The following is a 16,033-nucleotide window of genomic DNA, read 5'->3' as shown; positions in this document are numbered from 1 at the left end:
CAATTGTGGGGGATAAGAAGCCATTGTTGGGGAAAAGTGATGAGATGAGAGATGAGCTGAGGCATAAAAAGAGATTTAAAAATGACTTTGGAAAGGTCTGTTAAGAATTATGGCCCAGCACTGGGGCCATAATGTGAAGAAGAACATTCTTCACCTGACAAAGCATTTGAAAAGGGGTTAGCAGAGTGGACACCGGTGATCGGTGTGGGATGGGTGAGGGGGAATGTGAAAACAGGACTAATATTTTGAACATCTGCCTTGTGTTTCATTAGATGCTGCTTGTTTGCTCTGAGCTGGCAGAAAAAAATATTCCGGGGCCTGGAGGGGACTGATAAGATGGAATCTCCTGTTAGGAAGGTAGGTTATGTTAAATCCTTTTTTTTTTTTTTCAAATTATTTTTTCATCCGACATCGGCCTCTCCCTGTTTGCTTGCCTGGGGGCCAGGAAATGGGTGGAAGCTAGAGAGGAGCCTCAGAGAGACTGACATTTCCGACTGCGGTCAGGGCTCCCCGTGGACACCAGTCGGCCGCAGGAAGTCATGCAGATGCCCTGGCATAGAGACCTGCCCAGGTCCGGGCACTCAGAGCAAGAGCTGGGCACTGGCATCGCTAAGCATCCAGTCTGGTCCAGAACCTCAGGGCCCATATGCCACCAGCAGTGACTCTGGGCCCCACCCCTAGCGGTTTACAGGAAGTCACTGCGATGCAGTATGGCCCCAAGCGGCAAAGGCGTCTGGGAAATGTTGGATTCTTACCTCTCTGTGACCTCAGGCTTGGCTGACCGACTACCCAGAAAGCCGGAATGCCACCCAGAGATGAACGCCATGCTCCCAGGAAGGCTAGCGAATGTCTAGCGTGTGATCACTGCGTGATGTTATCCGTTAACGTAGGAGGGCACTGTTCTTTCTGTGGTCTAAGTGACTACCCACCCTGTGGTGTTACTACAAACCTCCTATGAAGAGACCCTGTCCTGGGAGGGGAGGGATTCTTCCCGCCCGGCCAGCAGCTGCCCTGCCCGAGTGTGTAAGCTCTCCTAATAGAGCTCTTATGGATCTGAAGAAGGCTACGTGTCAGTTCTTCGGAATCACCCTGAATTTAGACTTTTGGGGCTTCCCCCAACAGAGGAATCCCTGGCAGTGGTCCCAGCAGCTGTGAACCCCGAAGTTGGGACCCTGTGGACACCACAGTCATGGGGCTTCATAGTTCACCCCTGGGAACCCAGCTGTTGCTGCCCCATTATTCCCGCCAGGCGGGGTCCAGTGTACGACTCTTCCCTGCGGGCACTCGGGACACTGGCTTAGGTGGCTGTTCCCTCAGGCGCTCCTGCTGGCTTTTGCGTAATGCAGTGAGGCCTTGCTATTCTTGACCTGTTCTGAAATCTTTTTTAAAAATCATTTTTAAAATTACATTGGTTGGGGTGACATTGGTCCACATGATCATATAGGTTCCAGGTGTGGGTTTGTATGTTACAAGGTCTGTATGTTGTGCCATGTGCCCACCACCCAAAGTCCCATCTTCTCCTGTCACCCTGTATCAGGACCGCTATTCTGAAATCTTAACCTGGAGCCTTCTAGAGCCCAAATCATAAGTAACACAGGAGAAACCAAGTCAGAGATGAAACAAAGGCGAACCCAGGAGTCTTTGGTTAATATCATATTAACACTTGGCTTTTAAAAGTCTCTTATCTGGCACGTTTATCTGAAGCTTTGGTGTCGGGTGCCAGCGAGAGCATATACAAAGCCACTGGGCATATACAAAGCTGAAGGAAGAAGGTGTGATTGCGGGCAAAGACCAGTCTTTCAGGTTTCCTTTGCTTCTTTCCTTTGAGTGTCAGGGGTTGATCCTGTCATTCAGCAGAATAGGGCGACTTCATCTACAATTGAAAAATGAAAAGGACCTTTGAGGAAAGGACTGCTTGGCAAAGAAATCACTATTTCTTATGTAAACACCCACGGCTACTAACTGCTCCATAATCATTGTACCAGTTAACTACTAAGCATTCAGAAGATACCTTTAAGGAGAAGAAAACTGTTTTAAGAAGGCCTATTCATCCCACGAATAGTAAGAAGAAATGGGTGCAAAGTGTAGCAAAAGTTCTCTCGTAACGAAATGATTTAAGGACAACTAACCACGGAATGGCCGTCCAAGGAGAGTATGGATTTTCCCTCCCTAGAAGTTTTCAGGAGAAGGACTAAAACCCACTAGATTTATAGTCAGATAGAAATTTCTTGGGCCTCAGAGTCCCTCCAAGAGTCTATTATTCTGACGTTTGTTCGTCGCTGTGCAAGGTTGGGGGTTGGAACTGCTTGACAGCGTTGGGGCCTAAGAACAGATAGAATGCACCCTAACTCTCATTACTGCATTTCCAATTATGACGCAGCTCTTGATTGTTCTTCATGTACCTCTGGCAGAGGCTCCCGGACGAACAATGCAAGCAACAGTTCATCAAGAAAAGTGGAAACGGCCCTAACCGGTTTGGCTCAGTGGATGGAGCCTCGGCCTGCGGACTGAAAGGTCCCAGGTTGGATTCCGGTCAAGGGCATGTGCTTGGTTGCACGCACACCCCCAGTAGGGGGTGTGCAGGAGGCAGCTGGTCGATGTTTCTCTCTCATCGGTGTTTCTAGCTCTCTATCCCTCTCTCTTCCTCTGTAAAAAATCAATAAAATATATTAAAAAAAAGAAAGAAAAGTGGAAACGGGTGATGCTTGAACTGCTAAAGTAAATATTAAAGTAAGCTTATAGATAATGACTAATACATGTGGTCTGCTCAAGTGGGGAGAGAGGTGGGGATGGGCATGGCCAACAGTGGACTTAGGGACGAAGTGTGTTTGAGGGGTTCAGGCATATGCTGCCCTGTGGTGGCTTGAGATGGGGAGAATTGAACAAGCTAGTCAAGATGCCTGCTTTCCACACGGGTGAGATCAGCAGCACACAGGCCCACACAGACAGCCTTGTGTTATGCTGATGAACCCTTTTTCTCACGGCCCTGGCTTCGCACACCCCCTTTGCCCGCGTGGGAACGAATGCCCTGGACCACAGAGAAGGGCCCGGAGAAGAGAGGGAACCTACTGCGGTTTCGATCGTCGTGGGACTCAGGTTTTCTCTCAGCACCGCGTACACGCTGGGAGACATCGGAAGAAGGTCTGACGGGGACTGTGGCTCGGTGGAGTCGCTTCGGCTTAAAGAAATAACAAGGAAAACAGAGAAGAGGATGAAACAGTCACAGCCCGTGTGGCTTACTGTGTCAGGAACTCATTTCTAGGGCTTGATCTGGTTGTGACACTGAGCTGCCTCATGCATCACCTGACATCACAGCATTCAGCCGGCTGTGGACGGCATGGCATATCCCAGGGCAGCTTAGGAGCTGCAGTCAGGGCAGACGTGGTGTGCCTTGAAGACTAGCTCTATGTATTCAGGAAAAGGGAGCGTGAGTACTAAAACGCTTTATTCTCGGGTATATGTATTCTCTCCACCCTTAAGTTTCCTATAGAAAGGCTGCTTTTTTTTTTTTTTTTTTTTGGTGAGTCCAATAATAAACATTTTACATGTGACTAAGACTACTTACATTGTCGAGATGGGGATAAAAACAGAAGGAACATAACCTTTGTCCCCCTTTTCTGTTGGTCGTGAAACTGGAAAAGAAAGTGTTGGAAAACACGTTACTAATATTATTATTATTTTATTTTATTTTTTAAAAATATATTTTATTGATTTTTTACAGAGAGGAAGGGAGAGAGATAGAGAGCCAGAAACATCGATCAGCTGCCTCCTGCATACCCCCTTCTGGGGATGTGCCTGCAACCAAGGTACATGCCCTTGACCGGAACCGAACCCGGGACCTTTCAGTCCGCAGGCTGATGCTCTATCCACTGAGCCAAACCAGTTTCGGCACCAATATTATTGATGAAATTAGAAAAAAGCCTAGAAAGATATGAATAATGCTGAAAATAGAGAGAGGATACAAAAGCTTATTGATCCCCGAAACTTTTTAGTTGAGTATTTTAGATGCGCAGAAAACGTGCAAGAAGAGAAAAACACACCTTTTGGCAGGTCCAATCTAACTTTACATATTAATGTTTCTAACGTGCATGAGAAAAATTGGGAATCAGCCTGGCCGGTGAGGCTCAGGGGTTGAGCATCAACCTATGAACCAGGAGGTCACAGTGCGATTCCCTGTCAGGTCACATGCCTGGGTTGTGGGCTCGATCCCCAGTAGGGGGCATGCAGGAAGCAGCCAATCAATGATTCTCTCTCATCATTGATGTTTCTCTCCCTTCCTCTCTGAAATCAATAAAAATATCCTATATAATAAAAGGGTAATATGCAAATTGACCCTAACAGCAGAACGACCAGAACAACCGCTCGACCAGTCACTGTGAGACGCACTGACCACCTCTCAGTCCCTTTCCCCGCTGGCAGGCTCTGATCGCCCAATGGCGAACAGAGAACTTGGGGTGGGTGGCAGGGGACACAGGTGGTGCCAGGCCCAGACCCCCACCCACCAGCCACCCCACACACAGAGGGCAACCCATGGTGGGGGCAGAGCCGGCAAGTGGGCGGAACAGCTAGCCTCTTGGTTCCTCCTCCCCCCTGCCCCCGGGGCAGGCTCCGATCACCCAATGACAAACGGGGAACTGGGGGTGGGACAAACGGGGAACTGGGGGTGGATGGTGGTGGGGTTCGGGGCTGGTTGCGGGCAGCTGGGGAAGGTGGCCCTAATCCCAGGCCACACCTAGGGACTGTACCCACGCACGAATTTCGTGTGCCGGGCCTCTAGTATATAGACAGTATAAAAAAGAAAAATTGGGAATCAACTATATTACTCGCTTCTCTGTTACATTTAAGTTTGATTATAAAGACTCATTTATTTGTGTTTTAGGGGATTTAAAGTGATTCCACTCTTCATTAAAACTGACACCAATCATAATCTTACAATTTCACCACTTTCTCCAGCACAGACACCAGAGCTACTAACAGTACTCCTGAGCTGCGGTCACAGGTGTGCAGACGTCAGCCTTGGAACAGCCCACATTCCTCCGCTACCCGATGCTGGGCTTGTGCTTGCTCCAGCTGTTCTTTGGACCAATTGCCATTTTTCAACCGTGACTTGTTTCATCGACATTTGTTGCTTCATGTGATCAGAGGCAAAGACGCTTAGGGTCTGTGGTTGTTTTATTTTGTTGTTTGTTTGTTTCAGAAGGGGATGCAGTAGGGTGGCAACCGTCACCCGCTGCGAGTGGCAACTGTAGGACCGTCCACAGATGGTGCTCATGGATTTAGTTGCTATAGGTGCACATTTTAATGGATGGTTTATAATTTCATTAAAGAGCCAAAACGGTGAACTTACACTACAGCTATGTAGCTAATTTCATAAATGTGCTTGCATAGACTCAGCCAGTGTTTAACCAAATGCCTTCTGTGGCCAGGATTCTTTCAGGCCGGTAGCATACACCCCAGGAGGCAGGCATGTGGGGACTTGTTACTGGCAGGCCCGGAGGTGGGGGTTGGTACGCAGACTCCCTGGTCCCCTTCTGGGCACATGAGTAACACTGAGTTGTGAGATTTAATTTCGATGATAATGACTGGCTCATTTGTGTATTTATAGTAATTGAGTTCTTTTCATTAAAACTGACACCATTCAAGCCCTAGCTGGTTTGGCTCAGTGTATAGAGCGTTGGCCTGTGGACTGAAGGGTCCTGGGTTCGATTCTGGCCAAGGGCACATGCCAGGGTTGTGGGCTCATTCCCCAGTGTGAAGCGTGCAGGAGGCAGCCGATCAATGATTCTCTCTCATCATTGATGTATCCATCTCTCCCTTTCCCTTCCTCTGTGAAATCAATAAAAATATATTTAAAAATGAATAAACTGACACCAATCAAAATTATAAGTAAAAAGTATATCCTATATAATAAACCCTAATAGGCAAATCGACTGAACAGCAGAACAACCGGTCACTATGACGCGCACTGACCGTCAGGGGGCAGACGCTCAACGAAGGAGCTGCTCCCTGGTGGTCAGTGTGCTCCCACAGGGGAGGCGCCACTCAGCCAGAAGCTGGGCTCACGGCAGGCAAGTGCAGCGGTGGTGGTGGGAGCCTCTCCTGCCTCTGTTGCAGGCGGGGATTGGGCCTAAGCCAGCAGGTGGACATCCCCTGAGGGGTCCTGGCCTGCGAGAGGGTGCAGGCCGGGCTGAGAGACCCCCTCCCCGCAGTGCACGAATGTCATGCACTGGGCCTCTAGTATATATAGTATATAAAGCTTATAAGCCCTGGGCTTTTTTTTTTTTTCCAAAAAACAGACTTGCTGGACTTGTAATGGCTTTCTAATCACCTCCTCTTTGTTTGCCTCGCCCCCAGTCACAGAAGTGAAGGCTGTGGGTCCGGAGAAGGAAGGAGAAACCCAAACTCTGCAAGTGGCTGGAGAGGTCCCCATGGCCACAGCCACGGATCGGCCAGCGGGAACCGCTGACACGCCACTTCCTCGCTACGGTTTTGACCTCCACGTGTTCCTCGGATCTTATAACCAAAGAGGAACTTCGTTTCCTTCAACCCAGTGCGAGGCTATTTCCCAAAACATGAAGAGAAGAAAGCAAACCGAGGAGCCTGACCTTCGCAGGGCTGGGAGCTGTAGTGTTTCCCGAAGGCTTTGTCCTTGGGGATGTCGGGATAGAGGTACTTCAGGGGGTTTTCAGGGACGTTCTCGGCCATGATAACCTTGTAGTCTCGGAGGATGTCGGCGAAGGGCAGCGCCGACAGCCGGCCCTTATTGTAGGGCTCCACAGAGTGGAACCTCACTTCTCCTGGGGAGACAGAGAGCCGACGGTCAGGTTCCCGCGGGCGTCCTCTGTGGCCGTGCCTCCTGCCCACGGTGTCTTCCCACCGCGGGTCATAACCCAGTGCCAGCCCCCTCTGCGGTCCGACAGGACAGATCGCCCCATGAGCGAGGAGCGAGGACGCCGCCCGGGCTGGGAGGAAGTCACGGTCCCTGTGATCTGGGACGACTGTACCACGGATGTTCAAACCCCCTGACAAGCAGAGTGGTTAGGGCAGACACAGAACACGGAAAACGAATCAGAATGGTAAGGAATGTTAATCGCGCTCTGTGGACCATGACGGCTCTGTTCCGAGTAGAGAAGGCACATCCTAACCCGGCTGGGAGTTGTGCACCCTGGGCCATGGGAGCTGACATCAGGATGCCGGCCCTCCTCCTCCTGAGGACTGCCTGTCCTTGTGGAAAGACTGACAACCTCGTGGCCGAAACAGTCTAGTCGGGAGGCACCTGCTCTTTACAAACCCCCCGCCCCTACTGCCTGTAATCTGGCCCCGGGGTGCCTGGAGGCACCCGCCCGCTGTGACTGCCCCCACACCCGCATGACTTGTAACCTGTGACGATTATCCCGTGCCCACTTTCCCCTGCCTGTGCTGCCTGCTTCCCCACATGATCCGTGTCCTTCTCCCCAGTACAAGCAGCTGGCTGATGGAGGGGCAGAGCGGACTGTGGTGGCTGACCGGCAGGGTTGGAATAAACGTGCATAGGATTCAACCCCGTCCGAAGTGGCTCAAGTAGCCACAGGCAGCCAGGACCCCTTGGTTGCCCGGTTACAGAGCTACACCCCAGGCGCTTGTGCAAACGGGAACACCCAAAGCCCACAGTCCCTGCGCGGGACGCCCGCGAGCACGCACCGCTCTCGGCGTGGCCCACCCAGGTGAAGGTGATCGCGCCCAGGTGGCTCTCGCTGAACCGCAGCAGGAAGGTCCCGGGCATCTTGTCCTTGAGCAGGAGGCGCTCCTTCTCTTTGCTCACAAAGCCCATGACGCACCTGGAGAGGGAGCAACGGGTCGCAGTGCCCGGTCAGGGGCAGGCACCGTCGCATTTGCGCCCTCCGTGCATGGAGTCACGAGGAGCAGACCTAGATTCGCTGTGGGCGTGACTCAGAGGTGTCTGAAGAGTCCCACACAGAGTACAGTGAACCTCAGTGCTCTGGGAGGAATGGAAGACACAGCGATTTCCCCGCCACAACGTTCAACACGTTTACAAAGAAAAGAAAAAAAAAAAACAACCAACAGCATAAAAAATAAACACCTAGTGAACTCGTATGCAAAACATCACCTGTAACTCACCCATCGATCCAAAGGGGGAGGATGTGTTTCTTAATGAGATCTAATATTGCTTCAAGCCACGTCCAAAAGGTGAACGATTTACCGGGTAAGTGTTCCTGTTGGCATAGACAAGCACAGCACAGTAATTATCCCCGAAGTGAGGCTGATGTAATCATCCGAGGCCCTTTTTTCCAGTGGAAGAATTTCTGGAAGTGAGACAACACTTTATAGAGTTTCTTTTTAAAACAACCTTATCCAGAAACCCCCCATAATCCAGATTCCGATATAGAGTCTCACAGAGGAGTGCTGTTACATCTCACCCATCAGATCTACACTATAGAAACGGTTAAACCAGTGCTGGCGAGGACACAGGGAAACAGGAGGTCTCATTTCTGGCCAGGACTGTAGTTCAGACACGTTTCCCATGAGGCTCTTTGGCAATGCGCATTGAAAGACTGAAGTATTCCTTTAACTCTATGCTTAACAGTCTTTTAGGGTTTTTATCCGAAGGAAATATTTAGACGAGTATATAAAAAGGTATAGACAAGATCCCAATGGCAAGATTAAAAAAAAGAAAAAGCCCAAATGGCAAACATCAACATCCAACTGGTTGTTTACAATGTATTTCCTCAATCTTAAAACGTTCTTATCTTTCCAAATTAAGTGCGAGCGCAGGTGAGATTAAAGGACTACCTACAGCTGGCAGCTAGAGAAGAAGGAGCCCTGTTAAAGAAGACTGTAAAGCCGCCCCCGCCCCCTCCCCTTCCCCGGCGGGTACCTTGCAGAACTTGGACCAGGTGAGGTGACCATCACTGTAGTTGGACTGGACTAAAATGAAAGAAAAGAATGACATTTTATTAAACAACTAGACTCTTCAATTTGGTGCTCCATTTAGATTTCCCTCCTTCTGTCAAACCTTCCTCAAGCACCTGCTATGTGTTTACAGCGTACTTAGTGCTAGAAACTGTAAACATATATCATGTAATTTATTACAAAGGGGCGAATTCTTTTCCCTGGAGGAGCTAAAGATAGCTTTAGGAAGGGGGTAGGTGTCCAGGACCGAGCCTCCGTGAATGGACAGGAAATACATCGTCCGAGGAGAAGGAGGGGCCCCTCCAGTAGCAAGAATAATGGAGGATGAAGCACACTGGACATGATTATGGTTTATATAAAGGACAGTCAGCCCTGGCCGGTTTGGCTCAGTGGATAGAGTGTTGGCCTGTGGACTGAAAGGTCCCGGGTTCGATTCCAGTCAAGGGCACATGCCCGGGTTTTGGGCTCCATCTCCAGTGTGGGGCGTGAAGGGGGCAGCCGATCAATGATTCTCTCTCATCATTGATGTTTCTATCTCCCTCCCCGTTCCTCTCTGAAATCAATAAAAACATATATAAAAAAGAAGACAGTCAGAACAGCCTAGTGTTGGTGAATAAACAGAAAACCAATCTGCATAAGTAGACGAAGACAGAGTGCCAGGAGTGCTGACTCTTCCCGGGAAAAGGATGCAGGAGCGATCTATTAGGCAATAAGGAGCCACTGACTGTTTTGATCCAGGGCAGTGAAAGGATACGGAGTTTCTATCTCAATTTCCTTCCTTCCTTCTTTCTTTTCTTTCTTTCTTTCTTTCTTTCTTTCTTTCTTTCTTTCTTTCTTTCTTTCTTTCTTTCTTTCTTTCCTTCTCTCTCTCTCTCTCTCTCTCTCTCTCCCGAATGGTGTTTTTGTTTTGTTTTTAAATATATTTTTATTGATTTCAGAGAGGAAGGGAGAGGGAGAGATAGAAACATCATGATGAGAATCACTGATTGCTGCCTCCTGCACGCCCCCTACTGGGGATCAAGCTCACAATGTGGGCATGTGCCCTGACCTGGAGTCCAATCGTGACTTCCTGGTTCATAGGTTGATGCTAAAACTACTGAACCACACCAGCCGGGCTCTATCTAAATTTCTAAGAAAATTAGACTCATAAGAATACTTTGATGAAGATCTGAAGGTATATGGTGGCTATCTATGCTACATATTTAAAAGGTTTATTCACTCACTGACAAATATATGTTGTATTCCTACTACTGTGGTTTATGAATTAAATAAGGATCCAAAAGGATATTTACCTTAGTAAATGTTCTGACATTCTTAAAGTCCTGATCTATTTAAATGCCCATTGATCACATATAGTTACCGCGCCAGTGGCAGCCCAGCATCACCTGTAAGTCCAATGTAACCCAGTCACACAGGTCTTCAGTGCTGTGCAGACGCATCCTTGCCCTACTTTAACCACAAATCTATGCAAACCCAACTTTAACTATTTTTTGGTGCTAAATGTGTTCACCCTACACTTGTCAAAATATAGACATCTTGTAAAATTCTTGTAGAAAAAGCGTAACACTAAAGTCACCACACTGAGTACCAGTGTCTCTATTTTGCAAACGTTAGAAATGTCAGAACTGAAAAGTTCTTGCTAGGAAGAATGGAGTGTTACCTGGTGGGTTTTAATTTCTATTAGATCTTGTGGCCCTGGCATCAGCTCTTTTCTAGTTGGCTACGGGTCACTGTGACATGAACGAGAGACCCAGGCGCCATCAGGACCGCCCATCCTATTCGGCGGAAATGGCATGAGAACACCCTGGAGACTGGAGTGTGGGGTGGGAAGGAAGGGGCTTTAGACCCAGATGGGCCTCGCCCGTGTCTGCCCTCTACTACGAAGCGGCCATGCAGCGGTGGCCAGTTACTCACTATCCTCATCGCTAAGACGCGTTACTCTGCCGTCAAGAACTCTTGGAAGATCATATAGCGTTCAGCCCTGTGCCTGGCGCTCAAGAAATCGTGGTGACCGCTGTTCTGATTAACAGAAGCAATGTCACCCTGGCGCTTTACAGCACGTGAGTGCCACCCACAGGGCTCAGGCCTCGGCCCCGGGCACGCACCTGTGAGCTTCTCGGCCAGCATGCTGAGCTGATCGGCGTTCAGGCCACGCCCCACGTACGAGGAGAACTGCCAGCTCATCACTTCCAGGAGCTGGCTCAGCGTGGCCGGCGGGGGGTTGTTAAAGAAGACCAGGTTCTGAAATAGAGTTGGAACGGGGGTTATATGCCACATCGAGCACCCTGTGATCCAGTAGACTCCTGGTTTCAACTCTCAGGCCCACCGAAAGGAGCAGGAGGGAATACAGAAGGGACACCCGGGTCAGTGTGCAGGCGAGAATCGAAGTCGGCTGTGCAGCTGTTTCAGGAGCTCTGTGTGACCTGCATCTCCAGCCCTCCTCCAGGAGCAGAGGGGACCTGGGCTGGCTGGTGCTGAGAGGGAGGGTGGCTTTCTTAAAGAAGAAGGATGGTGTGTGTGTGTGTGTGTGTGTGTGTGTGTGTGTGTGTGCAGCCCAGGGCACTCGTAGGCTGGAGAACAGAGAAGGGTCCCACATCCTGGAGGTGGGTGAAGGGCTCTGAACACCGGTAGTTCCTAGGCAATGACGTTTCCTTCCAGGGGTGCTGGCTGTTCTTGGCTTTAAGGACGGGGTGACTTCTCTCGTGAGTTCTGGCTCCTCACTGCAGGCAGAGAGGGCGCCAGCACAGGCGCTTCAGCGCAGCCTTCCTGGGCAGCGGGTCTGTCTCAGATGCCAGGGCCGGGAAGTTGGGAAGGAACCGCATAGCGCTGAGTCATTTCCCATGCTGTTTCCTCATCTTTCTAAAGACCATGTGAGTGTTTATACTCTCTTACATCAGGCACTGCCTAAAATGCAACATCAGGAGTCAGAGAGAGAGAGAGAGACACCGGGAGCTGACTCAGCGGGCCTGTTCTCAGGGCTGGGCCAGGTAAGAGAATTCTTCCCTTTGGAAGGAACACTGGCTTAGAGTTAAGAAGAAGCAGTGTTGTTATTTGCATCTGACCTATTTTCTCTAGACCCCGGTGGTTTCCAGGACGACGCACTGGGGTTTTGTAAGAGGGGTCGGGGGAAGTGCTTACTCATCTCTCTTGCCACGCCCTCCCCTGCCTGTTGGTTAAGAAAAGCATCTGTTGTCTGCGGGCTTTGTTAACTTGAGGCCAAGTTCTGATCAATGTCTCAAGTAGCCACAAGATGGCATTGAAACCCACGTGGAGCCTAGAGTGGATCAAATCTGTAACGAACGTCGATGGATTAAATAAACACACAACCAACTCGAAAACCTGCGCCGTCGAGTGCCGTTAGGCAACACCGACGTCCATTCCAGTTACTTGTTTGGAAAGCAGCTCCCTGCCTCCGCAGAAGCGTCCGTGGGAGGTGTGGCCAGAGTAGAGAGGAGACAAGCACAGCCGCCATCAGTTCTGGAGCGCGGCGTCCCCCGTGGCCCAGTCCGCAGTCGGCGGGGTGACCCCAGAGCTCCCTCTGACGCACCTACTGGGAGCTGACCAGACCCTCCGTCTGTCACCTTTGCCAGCCTGAACTCGCTCGGGGCCCGTGAACATTTGAACATAATACTTTGACTGTGACATGAGAGAGGAATCATACAACTGGGGAGACTGGAGTTCTGAAATGAAGCAGCCCACAGGACATGCTGAAAGTTTACGCACACACCTATTTTTTTTTTTTTTTATGCAGATGGGTTTGGTTGACAAAGCAAATCCAGTGGAATTAAAGGAGGAGAAATAGGAAAAGAGACTCTACCTGGGGATCGTTGGCTGACACATTGTACCAGATGATGGAGGCCCAGGCATTAGGTAGCTGACTGACGTTGGAAATCATCACCACGGGTAATGAGCTGGTCTGGTTTAAAAAGAAAAGCATAGTTAGTGCAGGTAGGTGCGCCTTTACGTGATTTTAGACTTGACCCTGTCCCCTCGAGGGCCTCCTCCAGCCAACCCCACTGCTCCCATCCTGGTCCCTGCGCTGCCCCGGTCACCACGGTGACTGTGAAGGCCCGTAGATGCTTGCCGAGCACAGATGAGTCGAGGTTCAGGGAGGAAAGAAGCTGTAGACACAGGAATCCTTTCTAAAGTGCTCCGCCAGTCAGCCTCTTGACTATCTCCCCTGAGACCAGGTGAGTGTTTATACTCTCTTACATCAGGCACTGCCCAAAATGCAACGAATTCGAGCTTGTAACGATCTAGCCACTGTTCTCTCCGTAAGTTACATGAAAGAATCGAATTTTAAGTTTATCTCTGAGACGGGTCAATATGTTCGAACTATGATCTGACATCTAATGTCAGCACTAGACGTGGGAGTTTTATCTGTAGAAGATGGTGAAGTAAGCTATCCTGGAACGCGAAGCATTATGGGAGATGGAGCTGCCTGGCCTGTTGGTGCAGAACTGAACTCAGTACTTTTGGAGCTGCAGCTCTGCACCCCATGCAATAAAGAGACTTTCACAGACTAGCCTGGGAGACCGAGAAACTTCCATCAGTCCCTCCCCGTAACAGAGGTTAGAAGGCCGTGGACAGTGGAATAACCAGTTGAGGAACTTCACAGCTCATGGGAACAAGTTTTGGGAAAAGAGATGAGTGAGGAATCCGTGACCAGTGCTATAAACATGTTTCCACTCAGTAAGACAAAAAAGCAAAGGCAGGGCTCTAAAACAGTACATCCCACACACAGGATCACATTCCGGGCGTGTGACACTGCGCTTAGTCATTCATTTACTCAACACACGTTGAGCAGCTGCTGCGTGCCAGGCACTGTGCTGGGCACCGGGCACGGAGGACCAACGAGGCATGGTGCCCTGCCTGCGGGGTGCTCACAGGTGATCATGTTCACTGCCCCCAGAGTTCCTTTATTCCTTCTTTGAGTTCAATGGTGAATGTTAAAAGAGGATCAGAACACCAAAAGGTACTCTTGGTGTCCCTATTATTTATCTTTACATTAGAAAAGTCTTTCTGAGGGATTTGTATGTAGGAGTTAAATTTTTGAAAATATATCACGACGTGACATAGCTCAAGGACACTGGTTTCTCTTCAGGCGTCCCCCTGAGTACCCCCGACTCAGGAAATCCCAGGAAACAAAACAAACACACAATCTTCCCAACAAATTATTCACTAGACACGGGTATGGCATCCCCAATGCCCGTGAGATTTTCATCGCTCAGACTCAACCAGAAGAGTCTACGTTGACTAATTCGTAAGTATCTGAGGTACTGGTTTTCTAAGTTAAAACAAACATAAGGAACAGGGAGGTCCTGAGGCCTAGAAAAGACAGGTCTTACTCCACAGATGCTGACCGGCGCGGAAGACGTTAGTAGGACAGAGTGGATGTTTCTGGAAACCCCTACCTCCAGGTCTATCGTCAGGCCGTAGAGGCAGATCTGTGCTTCAAAGGTGATGGAGTGAAGCTCCTCCGTCACCATGTGGCAGCCCTGGGGAGAGAGACACGCCTTCACTCTTACAGACAAGCGCAGACGGCTGTCCTTCCAGGCCTGCGTCTAAGGACCAGCACGTGCTCAGAGCGTGAGCCCCCAGACCTTCCCCAGGATGCAAACGCTCCTCCTGTTCTTTTACAAGTTATTTAGAGTACAGAGTCTGAGTGACCTCCATTTCCACAAACAGAATCATTTTAAGCCTCCAAAGCAATATAATTTCCAGCTTTTACAATTCTAGCCTAGTCTCGTCAGCTGAAATTCAGATCAATAGCTCTCTATCTTTTAACTTTCGGAGATTAGTCTTTTGACTTACCAACTAAGAATAAAAGCAAGCCGTGCATGTGTAGCTACAACAGAAACAGCTCGGTGTCATAATACATTTGTTTAAAAAGGAAAGCAACATTTCCTCTGGTGACTGTTCCAGCTAGAAATGTCAACAGCATAACAGCTGGGGTTTTGTTTACTTTCCAATAGAGTAAACCTCTAATCCAGATCTCCCAGGGAGAGGTGTGTGTGTGTGTGTGTGGGGGGGGGAGGGTGGCAATGGGCGCCCCGTGCCCCTGAACTGGGGGTGGGCAGCACTGGGCCCCTGAGGCTTGAGGGTGAAGAGGGCCGACCAGGAGGGGCAGTTAGGAGCCCCAGTCCATGAGTGAGGTCCCATGACCCCCAGCCCCAGGGAGGGCAGGGGTGGACTCTCTGGAGCCCATGAACCACAGAAACGGAAAGGCTCTCTGCATTTTGGATACAAGGTCAAGCTGAAGGCAGAGGTGAGGTGCTGAAGAGAGGAAGACGCGGTAAACGGGTGCAGGAAAGCCTGGTGGGCGTGGCTCAGGGGTTGAGCATCCACCTATGAACCAGGAGGTCACAGTTTGATTCCCGGTCAGGGCACACGCCCGGGTTGTGGGCTCCATCCCCAGTGTGGGGTGTGCAGGAGGCAGCTGATTAATGATTCTCTCTCATCATTGATGTTCCTATCTCTCTCTCCCTTCCTCTCTGAAATCAGTAAAAAGATATATTAAAAAGAACAATTTTATTGTTGAAAGTATTCCAGATATCCTCCTTTGCCCCCTTCTACCCGTCCCCCCGCCCCCAGGCCCTCGCCCCACTCTTGTCCGGGTCCATGGGTTATACATCGGTGCGTACAAGTTCTCTGGTTGGTCTTTTGCACCCGCCCTCCCTGGTCCCTGGCGAAACTTGGCAGCGCTTTGCCCTGTGCCAGGACCTGCAGCTATGTCACCATCGAGAGCGGGCCGGCCTGACCCCGGCCTCTGAGCCAGAACCTCAGCCAGAGCCCCGGGTGGAGTTTGTGAGAAAACCATTCTCGGTGTGGTGTATCCACGTTAGCCTCAAAAGGGATGTGAGACATTTGGAGATGGTGTAGGAAGCTTAACCAATGTTAAAAAATCATCCCTGTGGGAAAATGAAAACGGAAGTGGAGTTACTTGACTAGAAGAGTCTGCAGGGGGGGGCGGGCGTTGTGGGTGCAGAGCCAGCTCTGGGAGAACGGGGGTCTAATACTGAATGTGCGTTAATAACAAGGCAGAATCAATCTGATTACATTTCAAATATTAAAAATGGTTCTCATATGATGACATGGCTAACAATTACATGAGCAAGACTTT

The 16,033-nt window shown here is 49.9% G+C and overlaps 1 protein-coding gene across 1 annotated transcript in view; it reads right to left on the bottom strand.

Annotated features, from left to right (window-relative positions):
- Positions 1 to 1,698: 1,698 nt before the first annotated feature.
- The window catches only part of STAT4 (signal transducer and activator of transcription 4), a 74,943-nt gene continuing 60,608 nt past the window's right edge, over positions 1,699 to 16,033 (bottom strand). Inside the window, exons 15-24 of the mRNA XM_054722965.1 lie at positions 14,325 to 14,408; positions 12,728 to 12,826; positions 11,016 to 11,151; positions 8,876 to 8,925; positions 8,119 to 8,213; positions 7,681 to 7,817; positions 6,606 to 6,797; positions 3,566 to 3,632; positions 3,070 to 3,178; positions 1,699 to 1,873 (exon numbers count right to left, since the gene is read on the bottom strand). Coding sequence (XP_054578940.1) covers positions 1,847 to 1,873; positions 3,070 to 3,178; positions 3,566 to 3,632; positions 6,606 to 6,797; positions 7,681 to 7,817; positions 8,119 to 8,213; positions 8,876 to 8,925; positions 11,016 to 11,151; positions 12,728 to 12,826; positions 14,325 to 14,408 — 996 coding nt within the window. The 3' untranslated portion in view covers positions 1,699 to 1,846. The remainder of the gene's footprint in view (positions 1,874 to 3,069; positions 3,179 to 3,565; positions 3,633 to 6,605; positions 6,798 to 7,680; positions 7,818 to 8,118; positions 8,214 to 8,875; positions 8,926 to 11,015; positions 11,152 to 12,727; positions 12,827 to 14,324; positions 14,409 to 16,033) is intronic.

This window comes from Eptesicus fuscus, chromosome 11, assembly GCF_027574615.1.
Source record: "Eptesicus fuscus isolate TK198812 chromosome 11, DD_ASM_mEF_20220401, whole genome shotgun sequence".
In the NCBI taxonomy this organism is placed as follows: domain Eukaryota; kingdom Metazoa; phylum Chordata; class Mammalia; order Chiroptera; family Vespertilionidae; genus Eptesicus; species Eptesicus fuscus.
This window is presented reverse-complemented; position numbering and strand designations above follow the sequence as displayed.